Consider the following 20549-nt stretch of genomic DNA (forward strand, 5'->3'; position numbering starts at 1 on the left):
TAATATTATACAGAGTCTCTTGCTGTCTCACACGTAGATTATAAACAGATATATATATTATGCAGATGACTCACATGTACCTTATATACAGATATATAATATTATACAGAAGCTCTTGCTACCTCACACATACCTTATATACAGATATATAATATTATACAGAGGCTCTTGCTTTCTCACACGTACCTTATATACAGATATATAATATTATACAGAGGTCTCACACGGACCTTATATACAGATATATAATATTATACAGAGGCTCTTGCTGTCTCACACGTACCTTATATACAGATATATAATATTATACAGAGGCTCTTGCTGTCTCACATGTACCTTATATACAGATATATAATATTATACAGAGGCTCTTGCTGTCTCACATGTACCTTATATACAGATATATAATATTATACAGAGGCTCTTGCTGTCTCACATGTACCTTATATACAGATATAACAGAATTTATGCTTACCTGATAAATTACTCTCTCCCTACAGGAAGTGGCAAAGAGAGCACACAGCAGAGCTGTCCATATAGCTCCCCCTCTGGCTCCGCCCCCCAGTCATTCGACCGACGGTTAGGAGAAAAAGGAGAAACCATAGGGTGCCGTGGTGACTGTAGTTTAAACAAGAAATTTTAACCTGACTTAATTGCCAGGGCAGGCCGTGGACTGGATACACCGCAAGAGAAAGTAATTTATCAGGTAAGCATAAATTCTGTTTTCTCTGGCAAGGTGTATCCAGTCCACGGATTCATCCTTACTTGTGGGATACCAATACCAAAGCTTTAGGACACGGATGAAGGGAGGGAACAAGACAGGTAACCTAAACGGAAAGGCACCACTGCTTGCAAAACCTTTCTCCCAAAAATAGCCTCCGAAGAAGCAAAAATATAGAATTTGTAAAATTTGGCAAAAGTATGCAGTGAAGACCAAGTCGCTGCCTTACAAATCTGTTCAACAGAAGCCTCATTCTTGAAGGCCCAAGTGGAAGCCACAGCTCTGGTGGAATGAGCTGTAATTCGTTCAGGAGGCTGCTGCCCAGCAGTCTCATAAGCCAATCGGATGATGCTTTTCAACCAGAAGGAAAGAGAGGTAGCCGTCGCTTTCTGACCTCTCCTCTTACAAGAATAGACAACAAACAAAGATGATGTTTGTCTGAAATCCTTAGTTGCTTGTAAATAGAATTTCAAAGCACGAACCACATCAAGATTGTGTAAAAGCCGTTCCTTCTTAGAAGCTGGATTAGGACACAGGGAAGGAACAATGATTTCCTGGTTAATGTTCTTATTAGAAACAACTTTAGGAAGAAAACCAGGTTTGGTACGCAAAACTACCTTATCTGCATGGAACACCAGATAGGGTGAACTATACTGCAAAGCAGACAATTCTGAAACTCTTCGAGCAGAAGATATAGCTACCAAAAACAAAACTTTCCAAGATAATAACTTAATATCTATGGAATGTAAAGGTTCAAACGGAACCCCTTGAAGAACTGAAAGAACTAAATTTAGACTCCATGGAGGAGCCACAGGTTTATAGACAGGCTTGATTCTGACTAACGCCTGTACAAACGCTTGAACATCTGGTACTTCTGCCAGACGCTTGTGTAAAAGGATAGACAGAGCGGATATCTGCCCCTTTAAGGAACTAGCTGATAAACCTTTCTCCAATCCTTCTTGGAGAAAAGACAATATCCTTGGAATCCTAATCTTACTCCACCAGTAACCCTTGGATTCACACCAACAAAGATATTTCCGCCATATCTTATGGTAAATTTTCCTGGTGACAGGTTTTCTAGCTTGGATCAGAGTATCTATGACTGATTCAGAGAACCCACGCTTGGATAGAATTAAGCGTTCAATCTCCAAGCAAGCAGTCAGCTGCAGAGAAACTAGATTTGGATGCTTGAATGGACCCTGTATTAGAAGATCCTGCCTCATTGGCAGTGTCCATGGTGGGACAGATGACATGTCCACTAGGTCTGCATACCAAGTCCTGCGTGGCCACGCAGGCGCTATCAGAATTCTCCTGTTTGATTCTGGCTACCAGCCGAGGGAGAAGGGGAAACGGTGGAAAGACATAGGCCAGATTGAAGGACCAAGGCGCTACTAGGGCATCTATCAATGCCGCCTTGGGGTCCCTGGACCTGGATCCGTAAAGAGGAAGTTTGGTGTTCTGACGGGACGCCATCAGATCCAACTCTGGAATGCCCCATAGCTGAGTCAGCTGAGCAAATACCTCCGGGTGGAGTTCCCACTCCCCCGGGTGAAAAGTCTGACGGCTTAGGAAATCCGCTTCCCAGTTGGGAATGTGAATTGCAGATAGATGGCAAGAGTGATCCTCCGCCCACCTGATTATCTTGGTTACTTCCTTCATTGCTAAGGAACTCTTTGTTCCTCCCTGATGATTGATGTATGCTACAGTCGTGATGTTGTCCGACTGAAATCTGATGAACTTGGCCGCCGCTAGCTGAGGCCATGCCTGGAGCGTGTTGAATATCGTTCCAAAATGTTTATCGGGAGAAGAGACTCTTCCCGAGACCATAGGCCCTGAGCTTTCAGGGAGCCCCAGACCGCGCCCCAGCCTAACAGACTGGCGTCGGTCGTTACAATGATCCACTCCGGTCTGCGGAAGCACATTCCCTGAGACAGGTGATCCTGAGACAACCACCAGAGAAGAGAATCTCTGGTTTTCTGGTCCAGTTGGATTTGAGGAGACAAATCTGCATAATCCCCATTCCACTGTTTGAGCATGCACAATTGCAGTGGCCTGAGATGAATTCGAGCAAAAGGGACTACGTCCATTGCTGCTACCATTAATCCGATTACCTCCATGCACTGAGCTACAGATGGCCGAGGAATGGAATGAAGAGCTCGGCAAGTACTTAGAAGCTTTAACCTTCTGACCTCCGTCAGAAATATTTTAATTTCTACTGAGTCTATTAATGTTCCCAGGAAGGGAACCCTTGTGAGCGGGGACAGAGAACTTTTTTCGGTGTTCACCTTCCACCCGTGAGACCTTAGAAAGGCCAGAACAATATCCGTATGAGCCTTGGCTCTGGGAAAAGACGACGCCTGTATTAAGATATCCTCCAGATAGGGTGCTACTGCAATGCCCCGCGGTCTTAGTACCGCTAGAAGGGACCCTAGCACCTTTGTGAAAATTCTGGGAGCGGTGGCCAACCCGAAGGGAAGGGCCACGAACTGGTAATGCTTGTCCAGAAAAGCGAACCTTAGGAACTGATGGTGATCTTTGTGGATAGGAATATGAAGGTACGCATCCTTTAGATCCACGGTAGTCATATATTGACCTTCCTGGATCATCGGTAAGATTGTCCGAATGGTCTCCATCTTGAAAGATGGAACTCTGAGGAATTTGTTTAGAATTTTTAGATCCAGGATTGGTCTGAAAGTTCCTTCCTTTTTGGGAACCACAAACAAGTTTGAGTAAAAACCCAGTCCTTGTTCTGTAATTGGAACTGGATATATCACTCCCATCTTGAGTAGATCTTCTACACAGTGTAAGAACGCCTCTTTCTTTGTCTGATCTGTAGACAGACGAGAAATGTGGAACCTTCCCCTTGGAGGAGAGTCCTTGAATTCTAGAAGATATCCCTGAGCAACTATCTCTAATGCCCAGGGATCGGGAACATCTCTTGCCCAAACCTGAGCAAAAAGAGAGAGACTGCCCCCTACCAGATCCGGTCCCGGATCGGGGGCTACCCCTTCATGCTGTTTTAGTAGCAGCTGCAGTCTTCTTGGCCTGTTTACCCTTGTTCCAGCCCTGCAAAGGCTTCCAGGTTGCCTTGGGCTGTGAAGTGTTACCCTCTTGCTTTGCGGTTGCAGAGGTTGAAGCAGGACCACTCCTGAAGTTGCGAAAGGAACGAAAATTAGCCCTGTTTTTAGCCTTAAAAGGCCTATCTTGCGGGAGGGCATGGCCCTTTCCCCCAGTGATATCCGAAATAATCTCTTTCAACTCGGGCCCGAAAAGGGTCCTTCCCTTGAAAGGAATATTCAGTAATTTTGTTTTAGACGACACATCGGCCGACCATGATTTAAGCCAAAGCGCTCTGCGCGCCATGATGGCAAAACCAGAATTTTTCGCCGCTAACTTAGCTAATCTCAAAGCGGCATCTGTGATAAAAGAATTAGCCAGCTTTAGAGCCTTAATTCTATCCATAATTTCGTCATATGAGGTCTCCGTCTGGAGCGACTCCTCCAGCGCCTCAAACCAGAAAGCCGCTGCAGTAGTTACAGGAATAATGCAGGCAATAGGTTGGAGAAGGAAACCTTGTTGAACAAATATTTTCTTTAGTAAACCTTCTAATTTTTTATCCATAGGATCTTTGAAAGCACAACTGTCTTCAATTGGTATGGTTGTGCGCTTGGCTAGTGTTGAAACTGCCCCCTCTACCTTAGGGACCGTCTGCCACGCGTCCCGCCTGGGATAAGTTATGGGGAACATTTTCTTAAAGATAGGTGGGGGAACAAAAGGTACACCTGGTCTTTCCCACTCCCTAGCAACAATATTCGCCACCCTCTTAGGGATCGGAAACGCATCAGTGTATACAGGGACTTCTAGATATTTGTCCATTTTACACAATTTCTCTGGTACCACCATAGGGTCACAATCATCCAGATTTGATAAGACCTCCCTAAGCAGTACGCGGAGGTGTTCCAATTTATTTTTTTTTTTTTATTTATTATGTTTTCAATTTACATAGTATATCATACTGTCGTTATACATCATATTTGTTTTACAGTTAGAGCCTGTTTAATCGTTCAGACAGTTTTACAGTGTCAACATAACTTAATTTAACTTAACTACTAACTAACTCAGTATTCCTAAGTAAAGTATATCACATATATATGTTACATTACTCATTGTCTTGGAGCTATCTGTCTTACCAGTCTTATCTGCTATGCTAACTCACCTATTATCGGTGTGTCTCCTCAGGGTCGTCCCTGGTCCACGAGCCAGAAGGGAAGGGGAGGGGGAGAAGCAAGTCTGTTTCCTAGTCATTGATCTCGTAGCTCATGTGGAACTAAAAATTATTATGTTGAGTGTAGGGATGACAAATGTAGAGTTTCCCATAGAAATTTGGCGTCTAGAAAGAAGGTTAGCCTACCCCGTTTTAAGAACCCGTATTCCTCTAGACACATGAGTTCGGATGTCCTCTCCAGCCACATCTCTTTGGTTGGGGACAATGACGTCTTCCAAGCTCTAGCTATTAGAGATCGAGCTCCGTTTAACCCTATTTGTATTATAAGGTTCCTCAACTTACATGTGGTGTGGGTAGTGTCATTTAGTAATGCTATTCTAGGTGTTAGCCGGAAATCTTCTCCTACCAATCTCTGAAAGTATGCCTCCAATTCCTTCCAGAAACCCGTTATTATGGGGCAATCCCACCATATGTGCAACAAACTGCCCTGTCCACCACATCCCCTCCAACACATTCGAGAGGAGTCAGGGTAAATGGTGCTTAGTCTAGTCGGGGTCAGATACCAGCGAGATAGGATCTTATAATTCATTTCAAGTATTTGTGGAGAAACTGAAGATTTTTTCGTTCTTTGAAATATGGTGTGCCAGGAGTCCTCGTCTATGTCAGTGTGTAAGTCATGAGCCCATCTTGTAGTAAAGTTTGGAAGTGTGGTGCTTTGAGGTTCTAGTAGGAGCCGACGAGATAAAGACAGAGAGCCGCGTATTGCTGTTTCTCTGTCGCACAATCTCTCAAAAGCCGTCAAAGGGCGGAGAAACTCCTTCTTATGTGGAGACGTCTGTAGGAAATGCTGAAGTTGTGCGTATTTAAGCCAGTGTGTATACCGGCCATCTGCAATAGTGTCTAACCTGTGTCTGTCCAGTAACTTCCCATTCTCTAAAAACCTGCTTAATGGTATTGTGTATCCCCATTCCCTAAATCGTCTAAATCCCTTGTCCAGTCCCCCCACCATCTCTGTGTTAAGAATTATTGGGAACAGAGGAGATCTAATGGATGAGATGTGAGGGTATAGAGTTTTTATTTTCTCCCATTCTTTGAAAAGGTGTTTGTGTATGTCTAGGTGCTCACATTGTTTTGGTCTTAGATCAGGGGGAACCCAGCATAATGCTCTCACAAAAGGGACCTGGAGGATGTGGGAGTCAATGGAGACCCATGCTTTATGTTTCGTTGAGCCGTGCCAATCTAATATCCTCTGGAGAGTCACAGCACGATAATATTCCTCTATTTTGGGGAGGCCTACCCCGCCCATAATGGTGGGTCTGTATAAGGTGGCCCTGTTGACTCTGGGTCTAATCTTGCCCCAGACGTAGGAGTTTATCTGCCTCTGTATACGATTCAAGAACCAAGTGGGAAGGTGGACTGGCAGGGCCTGTAGTAAGTATAGAATCTTGGGTAGTATCGTCATTTTAATGGAATGTATCCTACCCCACCATGAAAGTGTTTTGGTTGCCCATGTGGTAAGGTCTCTGGATATTGTGTTAAACAGGGACTCATAATTTTTCTTGAAAAGGGTGGAGGGAGAGGGGGAGAGATGAACACCTAAGTATCTAACTGACTCTGACTGTAGACGCAGGGGACAAACTCGTGACAATTTACGAAATTCCGGTGTGTTGAGTGAAATGTTTAAGACTTCTGACTTGGTTTGGTTAACTGAGAAATTCGAGAAAGCGCCAAATTTCTCTATCTCGTTAAGTATCCAATTTAAATGCTAGTGAATCTGATTCTGCCCGCTGAGAAACTTTTCCTGAGTCAGAAATTTCTCCCTCAGACATAACATCCCTCGCCCCTACTTCAGAGTGTTGTGAGGGTACATCAGATAAACCTCCCAAAGCTTCCGACTGCTCCTCATCTGTTCTCAAAACCGAGCTATCGCGCTTTTTAGGGAAAACTGGCAGTTTGGATAGAAAGGCCGCAAGGGAATTATCCATGACTGCCGCCAGTTGTTGCAATGTAATAGGTGCTAATGCACTAGAGGTACTAGGTATCGCTTGAGCGGGCGTAACTGGTGATGACACATGGGGAGAGGAAGGCGGACTATCCTCATTACCTTCAGTCAAAGAATCATCTAGGGCTATATTTTTAAGTGACACAATATGATCTTTAAAGTGTATAGACACATTAGTGCACTTGGGACACATTTTGAGTGGGGGTTCAACCATGCCTTCTGAACACATAGAGCAAGGCTTTTCCTTAGTGTCAGACATGTTTAACAGATTAGTATTATACACAAGCAGGCTTGGAAAAACACTTTATTCAATAAAAAATACAATTTGCAATAAATGGTACTGTGCCTTTAAGATAATAAAAGCGCACACAATTTTACAAAACGGTGAAAAATTAACCAAATCACTTGAAATTTTTACAGTATGTGCCTAATGCTTCTATATGATTGCACAGCAAGTTTCAGCCTGATTAACCCTTTAATGCCCAAACCGGAGCCGCCTAAAGCAAACAACCGGTTAATAAACTACAGCACCTTGCCACAGCAGCCTGCTGTGGCCCTACCTTCCCTTAAGGATTGGATTTGAGAAAATCAAGCCTCCTGAAGTCCTCAAGCAGTCTCTGGACCCATGTCAAGCAGCATGCAAGGAAATCTGTCAGAATAAACTGCGCAACTGAGGCGCAAAATTAGGCCCCTCCCACTCCACAGCTGGGGGCCTTCAGAACCCAATTTAGGTGACTAAAAATAATGCCATGTGGAATAAAACCCCAATAAACACACCAAAAGTGCTTAAAAGTGTCAATAAAGAGTATTTTTCTAAATAAAATAATCGATTGTCCTGCTAAAGTGATAACCAGTCTATTGAGCCCACTTAAATAAGCCTCTAGTTCTATACTAAGTTTCAGAACATGGCTTACCCTTCCCACATGGGGAATCTTGTCAGTCTTCTAGCATTATCTTGTCTTGACTAGAAAAAAGATGACTGAAACATACCTCAAAGCAGTTAAGCCTGCAAACTGTTCCCCCCAACTGAAGTTTTCTGGTACTCCTCAGTCCTGTGTGGGAACAGCAGTGGATTTTAGTTACAACATGCTAAAATTATTTTCCTCTCAGCAGAATTCTTCATCATATTTCTGCCAGAGAGTAAATAGCACAAACCGGTACTATTTAAAAATAACAAACTTTTGATTGAAGATTTAAAAACTACAAATCTAACACCACATTCACTTTACCCTCCCGTGGAGATGCTACTTGTTAGAGCGGCAAAGAGAATGACTGGGGGCGGAGCCAGAGGGGGAGCTATATGGACAGCTCTGCTGTGTGCTCTCTTTGCCACTTCCTGTAGGGAATGAGAATATACCACAAGTAAGGATGAATCCGTGGACTTGATACACCTTGCAAGAGAAATAATATTATACAGAGGCTCTTGCTGTCTCACATGTACCCTATATACAGATATATAATATTATACAGAGGCTCTTGCTGTCTCACACGTACCTTATATACAGATATGATATATATAATATTATACACAGGCTCTTGCTGTCTCACACGTACCTTATACACAGATATATAATATTATACAGTGGCTCTTGCTGTCTCAGACGTACCTTATATACAGATATATAATATTATACAGAGGCTCTTGCTGTCTCACACGTACCTTATATACAGATATATAATATCATACAGAGGCTCTTGATGTCTTACATGTACCTTATATACAGATATATAATATTATACAGAGTCTCTTGCTGTCTCACACGTACCTTATATACAGATATATATAATATTATACAGAGGCTCTTGCTATCTCACACATACCTTATATACAGATATATAATATTATACAGAGTCTCCTGCTGTCTCACACGTACCTTATATACAGATATATAATATTATACAGAGGTTCTTGCTGTCTCACATGTACCTTATATACAGATATATAATATTATACAGAGTCTCTTGCTGTCTCACACGTACCTTATATAAAGATATATAATATTATACAGAGTCTTTTGCTGTCTCACACGTACCTTATATACAGATATATAATATTATACAGAGGTCTCACACGTACCTTATATACAGATATATATTATACAGAGGTCTCGCACGTACTTTATATACAGATATATAATATTATACACAGGCTCTTGCTGTCTCACACGTACCTTATATACAGATATATAATATTATGCAGAGGCTCTTGCTGCCTCACACGTACCTTATATACAGATATATAATATTATACAGAGTCTCTTGCTGTCTCACACGTACCTTATATACAGATATATAATATTATACAGAGACTCTTGCTGTCTCACACGTACCTTATATACAGATATATAATATTATACCAAGGTCTCACACGTACCTTATATACAGATATATATTATACAGAGGTCTCACACGTACCTTATATACAGATATATAATATTATACACAGGCTCTTGCTGTCTCACACGTACCTTATATATAGATATATAATATTATACAGAGGCTCTTGCTGTCTCACACGTACCTTATATACAGATATATAATATTATACAGAGGCTCTTGCTGTCTCACACGTACCTTATATACAGATATATAATATTATACAGAGACTCTTGCTATCTCACACGTACCTTATATACAGATATATAATATTATACAGAGTCTCTTGCTGTCTCACACGTACCTTATATACAGATATATATAATATTATACAGAGGCTCTTGCTGTCTCACATGTACCTTATATACAGATATATAATATTATACAGAGGCTCTTGCTGTCTCACATGTACCTTATATACAGATATATAATATTATACAGAGGCTCTTGCTGTCTCACATGTACCTTATATACAGATATATAATATTATACAGAGTCTCTTGCTGTCTCACACGTACCTTATATACATATATATATAATATTATACAGAGTCTCTTGCTGTCTCACACGTACCTTATATACATATATATAATATTATACAGAGTCTCTTGCTGTCTCACACGTACCTTATATACAGATATATATAATATTATACAGAGGCTCTTGCTATCTCACACGTACCTTATATACAGATATATAGTATTATACAGAGGCTCTTGCTGTCTCACATGTACCTTATATACAGATATATATAATATTATACAGAGGCTCTTGCTATCTCACACGTACCTTATATACAGATATATAATATTATACAGAGGCTCTTGCTGTCTCACATGTACCTTATATACAGATATATAATATTACAGAGTCTCTTGCTGTCTCACACGTACCTTATATACAGATATATATAATATTATACAGAGGCTCTTGCTGTCTCACATGTACCTTATATACAGATATATAATATTATACAGAGTCTCTTGCTGTCTCACCCGTACCTTATATACAGATATATATAATATTATACAGAGGTTCTTGCTATCTCACACGTACCTTATATACAGATATATAGTATTATACAGAGGCTCTTGCTGTCTCACATGTACCTTATATACAGATATATAACATTATACAGAGGTTCTTGTTATTTCACACGTACCTTATATACAGATATATAATATTATACAGAGGCTCTTGCTTTCTCACACGTACCTTATATACAGATATATATTATACAGAGGTCTCACTCGTACCTTATATACAGATAGATAATATTGTACAGAGGCTCTTCCTGTCTCACACGTACCTTATATACAGATGTATAATATTATACACAGGCTCTTGCTGTCTCACACGTACCTTATATACAGATATATAATATTATACAGAGGCTCTTGCTGTCTCACATGTACCTTATATACAGATATATAATATTATACAGAGGCTCTTGCTGTCTCACACGTACCTTATATAGAGATATATAATATTATACAAAGGTCTCACACGTACCTTATATACAGATATATAATATTATACAGAGGCTCTTGCTGTCTCACATGTACCTTATATACAGATATATAATATTATACAGAGACTCTTGCTGTCTCACACGTACCTTATATACAGATATATATAATATTATACAGAGGCTCTTGCGATCTCACACGTACCTTATATACAGATATATAATATTATACAGAGGTCTCACACGTACCTTATATACAGATATATAATATTATACAGAGGCTCTTGCTGTCTCACATGTACCTTATATACAGATATATAATATTATACAGAGGCTCTTGCTGTCTCACATGTACCTTATATACAGATATATAATATTATACAGAGTCTCTTGCTGTCTCACACGTACCTTATATACAGATATATAATATTATACAGAGGTCTCACACGTACCTTATATACAGATATATAATATTATACAGAGGCTCTTGCTGTCTCACATGTACCTTATATACAGATATATAATATTATACAGAGGCTCTTGCTGTCTCACATGTACCTTATATACAGATATATAATATTATACAGAGTCTCTTGCTGTCTCACACGTACCTTATATACAGATATATATAATATTTTACAGAGGCTCTTGCTATCTCACACGTACCTTATATACAGATATATAATATTATACAGAGGTCTCACACGTACCTAGGGTTGCCACCTCAGCCATGTTTTCCTGGACACTTATAAGTTACACATGCTGCAGGGTGTGCAGGGAGGAACATGTATTGTGTTTCTGGACAGCACTATTCCTCCCTGGACACCCTGCAGCATGTGTAACTTATAAGTGTTCTGTATTTTAAGGGACGGGTGGCAACCCTACACGTACCTTATATATGCTGTCTCAAATGTACCTTATATACAGATATATAATATTATACAGAGGCTCTTGCTATCTCACAAGTACCTAATATACAGATATATAATATTATACAGAGCCTCTTGCTGTCTCACACGTACCTTATATACAGATAGATAATATTATACAGAGGCTCTTGCTGTCTCACACGTACCTTATATACAGATGTATAATATTATACACAGGCTCTTGCTGTCTCACACGTACCTTATATACAGATATATAATATTATACAGAGGCTCTTGCTGTCTCACATGTACCTTATATACAGATATATAATATTATACAGAGGCTCTTGCTGTCTCACACGTACCTTATATACAGATATATAATATTATACAGAGGTCTCACACGTACCTTATATACAGATATATAATATTATACAGAGGCTCTTGCTGTCTCACACGTACCTTATATACAGATATATAATATTATACAGAGGCTCTTGCTGTGTCACATGTACCTTATATACAGATATATAATATTATACAGTCTCTTGCTGTCTCACACGTACCTTATATACAGATATATAATATTATACAGTCTCTTGCTGTCTCACACGTACCTTATATACAGATATATAATATTATACACAGGCTCTTGCTGTCTCACACGTAACTTATATACAGATATATAATATTATACAGAGTCTCTTGCTGTCTCACACGTACCTTATATACCGATATATATATTATACAGAGGCTCTTGCTATCTCACACGTACCTTATATACAGATATATACTATTATGCAGAGTCTCTTGCTGTCTCACACGTACCTTATATGCAGATATATATTATTATACAGAGGCTCTTGCTATCTCACACGTACCTTATATACAGATATATAGTATTATACAGAGGCTCTTGCTGTCTCACATGTACCTTATATACAGATATATAATATTATACAGAGGCTCTGCTGTCTCACACGTACCTTATATACAGATATATAATATTATACAGAGGCTCTTGCTGTCTCACACGTACCTTATATACAGATATATAATATTATACAGAGGCTCTTGCTGTGTCACATGTACCTTATATACAGATATATAATATTATACAGTCTCTTGCTGTCTCACACGTACCTTATATACAGATATATAATATTATACAGTCTCTTGCTGTCTCACACGTACCTTATATACAGATATATATAATATTATACAGAGTCTCTTGCTGTCTCACACGTACCTTATATACAGATATATATAATATTATACTGAGGCTCTTGCTGTCTCACACGTACCTTATATACAGATATATAATATTATACACAGGCTCTTGCTGTCTCACACGTACCTTATATACAGATATATAATATTATACAGAGTCTCTTGCTGTCTCACACGTACCTTATATACCGATATATATATTATACAGAGGCTCTTGCTATCTCACTCGTACCTTATATACAGATATATACTATTATACAGAGTCTCTTGCTGTCTCACACGTACCTTATATGCAGATATATAATATTATACAGAGTCTCTTGCTGTCTCACACATACCTTATATACAGATATATATAATATTATACAGAGGCTCTTGCTATCTCACACGTACCTTATATACAGATATATAGTATTATACAGAGGCTCTTGCTGTCTCACATGTACCTTATATACAGATATATAGTATTATACAGAGGCTCTTGCTGTCTCACATGTACCTTATATACAGATATATAATATTATACAGAGGCTCTGCTGTCTCACACGTACCTTATATACAGATATATAATATTATACAGAGGCTCTGCTGTCTCACACGTACCTTATATACAGATATATAATATTATACAGAGGCTCTTGCTGTCTCACATGTACCTTATATACAGATATATATAATGTTATACAGAGGCTCTTGCTAGCTCACACGTACCTTATATACAGATATATAATATTATAAACAGGCTCTTGCTGTCTCACATGTACCTTATATACAGATATATAATATTATACAGAGTCTCTTGCTGTCTCACATGTACCTTATATACAGATATATAATATTATACAGAGGCTCTTGCTGTCTCACACGTACCTTATATACAGATATATAATATTATACAGAGGCTCTTGCTGTCTCACATGTACCTTATATACAGATATATATAATATTATACAGAGGCTCCTGCTATCTCACACGTACCTTATATACAGATATATAATATTATAAACAGGCTCTTGCTGTCTCACATGTACCTTATATACAGATATATAATATTATACAGAGGCTCTTGCTGTCTCACACGTACCTTATATACAGATATATATAATATTATACAGAGGCTCTTGCGATCTCACACGTACCTTATATACAGATATATAATATTATACAGAGTCTCCTGCTGTCTCACACGTACCTTATATACAGATATATAATATTATACAGAGTCTCTTGCTGTCTCACACGTACCTTATATACAGATATATATTATACAGAGGTCTCACACGTACCTTATATACAGTCTAATTAAACCTTTACACAGAACATACTGGTGCTTTGTTGTCTTAGGGAGCAGCTAGTTCCCATCTGGCAGACTGGCTGGCTGTAGGACCGGTCACGTGACTGCCGTGACGTCATCGTTACATTTCCTAAAAGGGACCGCGTTAACAAATGAATGTTATACACAGAAAGCTGTAAGTTATTGCCTGGTGTGTGAGCTGTGGGAGAGGAGGCTGAGAAGGGGCTGTGTGAGGGAGAGGAGGGTGAGAAGGGGGCTGTGTGAGGGAGAGGAGGGGGCTGTGTGAGGGAGAGGAGGGTGAGAAGGGGGCTGTGTGAGGGAGAGAAGGGGCTTTGTGAGGCAGAGGAGGGGCTGTGTGAGGGAGAGGAGGGGCTGTGTGAGGGAGAGGAGGGGCTGTGTGAGGGAGAGGAGGGTGAGAAGGGGCTGTGTGAAGTAGAGGAGGGTGAGAAGGGGGCTGTGTGAGGGAGAGGGTGAGAAGGGGCTGTGTGAAGTAGAGGAGGGTGAGAAGGGGCTGTGTGATAGAGAGGAGGGTGAGAAGGGGCTGTGTGACAGAGAGGAGGGTGAGAAGGGGCTGTGTGATAGAGAGGAGGGTGAGAAGGGGCTGTGTGATAGAGAGGAGGGAGAGAAGGGGCTGTGTGATAGAGAGGAGGGAGAGAAGGGGCTGTGTGATAGAGAGGAGGGAGAGAAGGGGCTGTGTGATAGAGAGGAGGGAGAGAAGGGGCTGTGTGATAGAGAGGAGGGTGAGAATGGGCTGTGTGAGGGTGAGAATGGGCTGTGTGAGGGTGAGAATGGGCTGTGTGAGGGTGAGAAGGGGCTGTGTGAGGGAGAGAGGATGAGAAGGGGCTGTGTGAGGGAGAGAGGATGAGAAGGGGCTGTGTGAGGGAGAGAGGATGAGAAGGGGCTGTGTGAGGGAGAGGGGGATGAGAAGGGGCTGTGTGAGGGAGATGGGGGATGAGAAGGGGCTGTGTGAGGGAGATGGGGGATGAGAAGGGGCTGTGTGAGGGAGAGGAGGGTGAGAAGGGGCTGCGTGAGGGAGAGGAGGGTGAGAAGGGGCTGTGTGAGGGAGAGGAGGGTGAGAAGGGGCTGTGTGAGGGAGAGGAGGATGAGAAGGGGCTGTGTGAGGGAGAGGAGGGTGAGAAGGGGCTGTTTGAGGGAGAGGAGGGTGAGAAGGGGCTGTGTGAGGGAGAGGAGGGTGAGAAGGGGCTGTGTGAGGGAGAGGAGGGTGAGAAGGGGCTGTGTGGGGGAGAGGAGGGTGAGAAGGAGCTGTGTGAGGGAGAGGAGGGTGAGAAGGGACACATTTATAGCATCTTCCTTTCCTCTTGCAGGTGTCACATTTATAGCGTCTTCCTTTCTTCTTGCAGGTGTCACATTTATAGTGTCTTCCTTCCTTTCTTCTTGTAGGTGTCACATTTATAGCGTCTTCCTTCCTTTCTTCTTGCAGGTGTCACATTTATAGCGTCTTCCTTCCTTTCTTCTTGCAGGTGTCACATTTATAGCATCTTCCTTTCTTCTTGCAGGTGTCACATTTATAGCATCTTCCTTTCTTCTTGCAGGTGTCACATTTATAGCGTCTTCCTTTCCTCTTGCAGGTGTCACATTTATAGCGTCTTCCTTTCCTCTTGCAGGTGTCACATTTATAGCATCTTCCTTCCTTTCCTCTTGCAGGTGTCACATTTATAGCATCTTCCTTTCCTCTTGCAGGTGTCACATTTATAGCATCTGACTCAGACACTGACGATAAACAAGATGAACAAATACAGGAAGCAGATGGCAGAGCAGTTCCTGAGTCAGGCCCTGGGTATCATCTGCCTGCTGACTGGAGAGGTGAGTGCTGCTCGTTAATGTCATGTGACACTGGTCCTATTTACTGTGCTGCTGGGTAATGTCATGCGACACTGGTCCTATTTACTGTGCGGCTGGGTAATGTCATGCGACACTGGTCCTATTTACTGTGCGGCTGGGTAATGTCATGTGACACTGGTCCTATTTACTGTGCGGCTGGGTAATGTCATGTGACACTGGTCCTATTTACTGTGCTGCTGGGTAATATCATGTGACACTGGTCCTATTTACTGTGCTGCTGGGTAATGTCATGTGACACTGGTCCTATTTACTGTGCTGCTGGGTAATGTCATGTGACACTGGTCCTATTTACTGTGCTTTTTCTGATCCACCAAACCTGTATCACTAACATCAGCTTATCCACCGGCATACCCCCTCCCCAGCACCCAGGGACCCCTTCACAACCCTCCAGTGCAAAACCCCCCTAGCACCTATGGCCCCTACACAGCTTACCACTGCACCTCTCAAGCTCCCAGGGTCTTCTGCATAACCCTCCATTGTAACGTGTCCCCCAGCACCCAGGGTCCCCTCCACAGCTACCCACTGTAAAACACCCCTCAACACCCAGGGTCCGCTGCACAACCCTTAACTGCAAAACCTCCCCCAGCATCCAGGAGCCCATGTACAATCATCCACTGCAAAACTAAACAACCCTAGTACTCCCCTGCATTACCCCAAGCATTCGATACCCTACTACATGACTCCCTTGGCACAAACTTCCTCCAGAACCTAAGAGTCCTTCTGCTTAATAGCCAAAACAAAAACATAAAATAAAGAATATTAGTTCCCAAGGGCTACCTTGTAGGGCTACAGCACCCAAAGAACCTTCTACCACAGTCCGCGCCAAGGCGCAACTGGCATCTTTAAATTTGGAGCCCACAAGATCCCCAAGGGTGTCCGCCACTTCCGGCTACCACCAGCCACACCTACAATTTTCCTCAGTGCGGCTGGTTCATTTAGAGCAGTGATTTTTAACCTTTTTTTTTGCCGTGGCACACTTTTTTATATTTAAAAAATCCTGTGGCACACCACCATCCCAATTTTTTTTAAAAATCACACATTGTAGCCTAATACAGCATGTATATATATATATATATATATATATATATATATATATATACACACAAACACACACATACTGTATGTATTGTGCTGTTATGCCATGCCTCCTACAAACTACCCCTGCACTGGGAGTAAAAAACAAGCAAAGTTTAAAAAATATGTCACACTGTTGTCAGTCTGCCGTGGCACACCTGAGGATCTCTCACGGCACACTAGTGTGCCACGGCACACTGGTTGAAAAACACTGATTTAGAGTATAAGCTGTTTGTACAATGCTTACCCTTCAGTGGCGGGTACAATCTACAAATAGGGGTGTGGCTAAGATCGAAGACAAAATGTAACGTAGTGAAGGAGGGGCCAATGCTTTGGTGGCAGGAAATGGGCGTGTCAAAGGTCAGGGTGGGGGAGTGTGTAGTATGCACTGCATTTTTAATATGGCAAATAAAGACTAGACCTGCACCTCCCCAAATTAATGAGGGAACAGCAGTGCTTATAATAGGAGAATTGTCAGCTCAGTAAAAAGCGGCACCTGGGCTAGTGTGGGTGGGAGTGTTGTCTGCCTACATCTGTGTTGCTCCCTCCCTGCACAATTTGCTGGGTCTCTGAGGAGCTGGTGTTGCTGTTTTCCCTTACTAACAGTGTACATGAAGTCTAGCTGCTGAGTGTTTCATTGGAGAGTTGCAGTCAAAGGTATTACTGGACTGTGCAGTGTCAGTCTTTGCTATACTCCTATATACTTCTTACTGTTACAGCATAAGGGTCCTGGAACTGCGTGTTTTCTGCTGTGGGTATTACTTGTATTGGTGAGTCCAGTGTCAGAGCACACAAGACCCTGAGGTAAAGCTGCAACTCCTGTCTTCACCACCAGTGCTAGTCACTTCCTCTCCCTATTCTACCAGCTGTGTCTTGTATTGGTGAGTCCAGTGTCAGAGCACACAGAGACCCTGAGATAAAGCTGCAACTTCTGTCTTCTTCACCAGTGCTACAGTCACTTACTCTCCCTATTCTACCAGCTGTGTCTTGTATTGGTGAGTCCAGTGTCAGAGCACAGAGAGACCCTGAGATAAAGCTGCAACTCCTGTCTTCACAACCAGCGCTACAGTTACTTCCTCTCCCTATTCTACCAGCTGTTTCTTGTATTAGCGAGTCCAGTATCAGAGCACACAAGACCCTGAGATAAAGATGCAACTCCTGTCTTCTCAACCAGCGCTACAGTCACTTCCTCTCCCTATTCTACCAGCTGTTTCTTGTATTAGCGAGTCCAGTGTCAGAGCACAGAGACCCTGAGATAAAGCTGCAACTCCTGTCTTCTCCACAAGTGCTACAGTCACTTCCTCTCCCTATTCTACCAGCTGTGTCTTGTATTGGTGAGTCCAGTGTCACAGCACCAAATACCCTGAGATAAATCTGCAACTCCTGTCTTCTCCACCAGCGCTACAGTCACTTCCTCTCCCTATTCTACCAGCTTTTTCTTGTATTGGTGAGTCCAGTGTCAGAGCACACAGAGACCCTGAGATAAAGCTGCAACTCCTGTCTTCACCACCAGCGCTACAGTCACTTCCTCTCCCTATTCTACCAGCTGTTTCTTGTATTGGGGAGTCCAGTGTCAGAGCACACAAGACCCTGAGATAAAGCTGCAACTCCTGTCTTCTCCACCAGCGCTACAGTCACTTCCTCTCCCTATTCTACCAGCTGTGTCTTGTATCGGTGAGTCCAGTATCAGAGCACACAAGACCCTGAGATAAAGCTGCAACTCCTGTCTTCTCAACCAGCGTTAGTCACTTCCTCTCCCTATTCTACCAGCTACAGTCACTTCCTCTCTCTATTCTACCAGCTGTGTCTTGTATTGGTGAGTCCAGTGTCACAGCACAGAGGCCCTGAGATAAAGCTGCAACTCCTGTCTTCTCCACCAGCGCTACAGTCACTTCCTCTCCCTATTCTACCAGCTGTTTCTTGTATTGGTGAGTCCAGTGTCAGAGCACACAAGACCCTGAGATAAAGCTGCAACTCCTGTCTTCTCCACCAGCGCTACAGTCACTTCCTCTCCCTATTCTACAAGCTGTGTCTTGTATTGGTGAGTCCAGTGTCAGAGCACACAGAGACCCTGAGATAAAGCTGCAACTCCTGTCTTCTCCACCAGCGCTACAGTCACTTCCTCTCCCTATTCTACCAGCTGTTTCTTGTATTGGCGAGTCCAGTGTCAGAGCACACAGAGACCCTGAGATAAAGCTGCAACTCCTGTCTTCTCCACCAGCGCTACATTCACTTCCTCTCCCTATTCTACCAGCTGTGTCTTGTATCGGTGAGTCCAGTGTCAGAGCACACAGAGACCCTGAGATAAAGCTGCAACTCCTGTCTTCTCCACCAGCGCTACATTCACTTCCTCTCCCTATTCTACCAGCTGTGTCTTGTATCGGTGAGTCCAGTGTCAGAGCACACAGAGACTCTGAGATAAAGCTGCAACTCCTGTCTTCTTCACCAGCGCTACAGTCACTTCCTCTCCCTATTCTACCAGCTGTGTCTTGTATCGGTGAGTCCAGGGTCAGAGCACACAAGACCCTGAGATAAAGCTGCAACTCCTGTCTTGTCCACCAGCGCTACAGTCACTTCCTCTCATTATTCTACCAGCTGTGTCTTGTATTGGTGAGTCCAGTATCACAGCACACAAGACCCTGAGATAAAGCTGCAACTCCTGTCTTCTCCACCAGCGCTACAGTCACTTCCTCTCATTATTCTACCAGCTGTATCTACTCAGCGGCGCAGTGAAAAAAACTTCCACAGCTACATTCTAACCCCTGATTACCAGAGAGTACTGCAAGTGTATTGATGTACAGTACACTGCAGCCATTTGTGGTAACCATTGGGTTAACTGCTCCACCTTCTAGCTCTGCTTCATTCTGACGATATATGGCTCATACAAACTGGCATTTACAGCAGACTGTTGTTTTGCAGAAATCAGTCTTGCTTTTTATTTTTCATTTATAATGCTCTAGCTGGATTTTTTTGTTAATATTTAATTGAAAAATAACAAGCAGCTTTCTTAATTTCAACAGTATTCTGAAAATGGTGTTGTGATTATTAGTAGGGCTGCAACTAACGATTATTTTCATAATCGATTAATCGGCCGATTATTTTTTCGACTAATCGGATAAAGAGAGAATCAATAATAGTTTTCTATGTTCTATGTTTTCTAGGCTGGTTCTCTGTTTGCAGCTATATTTCCTGCAGCAGAGAAAAGGCTGTTGAGGTGTATAAGTAGGGTTTTGCCAATTTCACCAAAGTGGGATCTAGCTCTTCACCAATGCTAAGTGCTTTCTACCTTGGCAAGGGGCCTCTCAATAAAGTAACCCTTGACTTCATTCTAACATAAAAATATCTTGAATATCTATATGCAATGGTAAATAACCAGCTATAAGGTTAGGGGAAATATCTAGTCCGCTCTAAAAATAACGAATATATA

At 42.1% G+C, this 20549-nt stretch overlaps 2 protein-coding genes across 5 annotated transcripts in view; one reads left to right on the top strand and one right to left on the bottom strand.

The window, feature by feature from the left end:
• Nucleotides 1-14416, bottom strand: part of LOC128666692 (gastrula zinc finger protein XlCGF57.1) — an 89218-nt gene extending 74802 nt beyond the window's left edge. For 2 of the 4 annotated variants that reach the window (XM_053721430.1, XM_053721431.1), the window contains exon 1: nucleotides 14178-14416. The gene's annotated coding sequence lies outside the window, so the exon portion shown is untranslated. The remainder of the gene's footprint in view (nucleotides 1-14177) is intronic. The other 2 variants (XM_053721428.1, XM_053721429.1) reach the window with 2 other exon arrangements.
• The window catches only part of LOC128666696 (oocyte zinc finger protein XlCOF8.4-like), a 132239-nt gene continuing 125988 nt past the window's right edge, over nucleotides 14299-20549 (top strand). The window contains exons 1-2 of the mRNA XM_053721436.1: nucleotides 14299-14360; nucleotides 15887-16009. Of these exons, the coding sequence (XP_053577411.1) occupies nucleotides 15932-16009 (78 nt within the window). The 5' untranslated portion in view covers nucleotides 14299-14360; nucleotides 15887-15931. The remainder of the gene's footprint in view (nucleotides 14361-15886; nucleotides 16010-20549) is intronic.

Source organism: Bombina bombina, chromosome 7 (genome assembly GCF_027579735.1).
Source record: "Bombina bombina isolate aBomBom1 chromosome 7, aBomBom1.pri, whole genome shotgun sequence".
NCBI classification, from domain to species: Eukaryota; Metazoa; Chordata; class Amphibia; order Anura; family Bombinatoridae; genus Bombina; species Bombina bombina.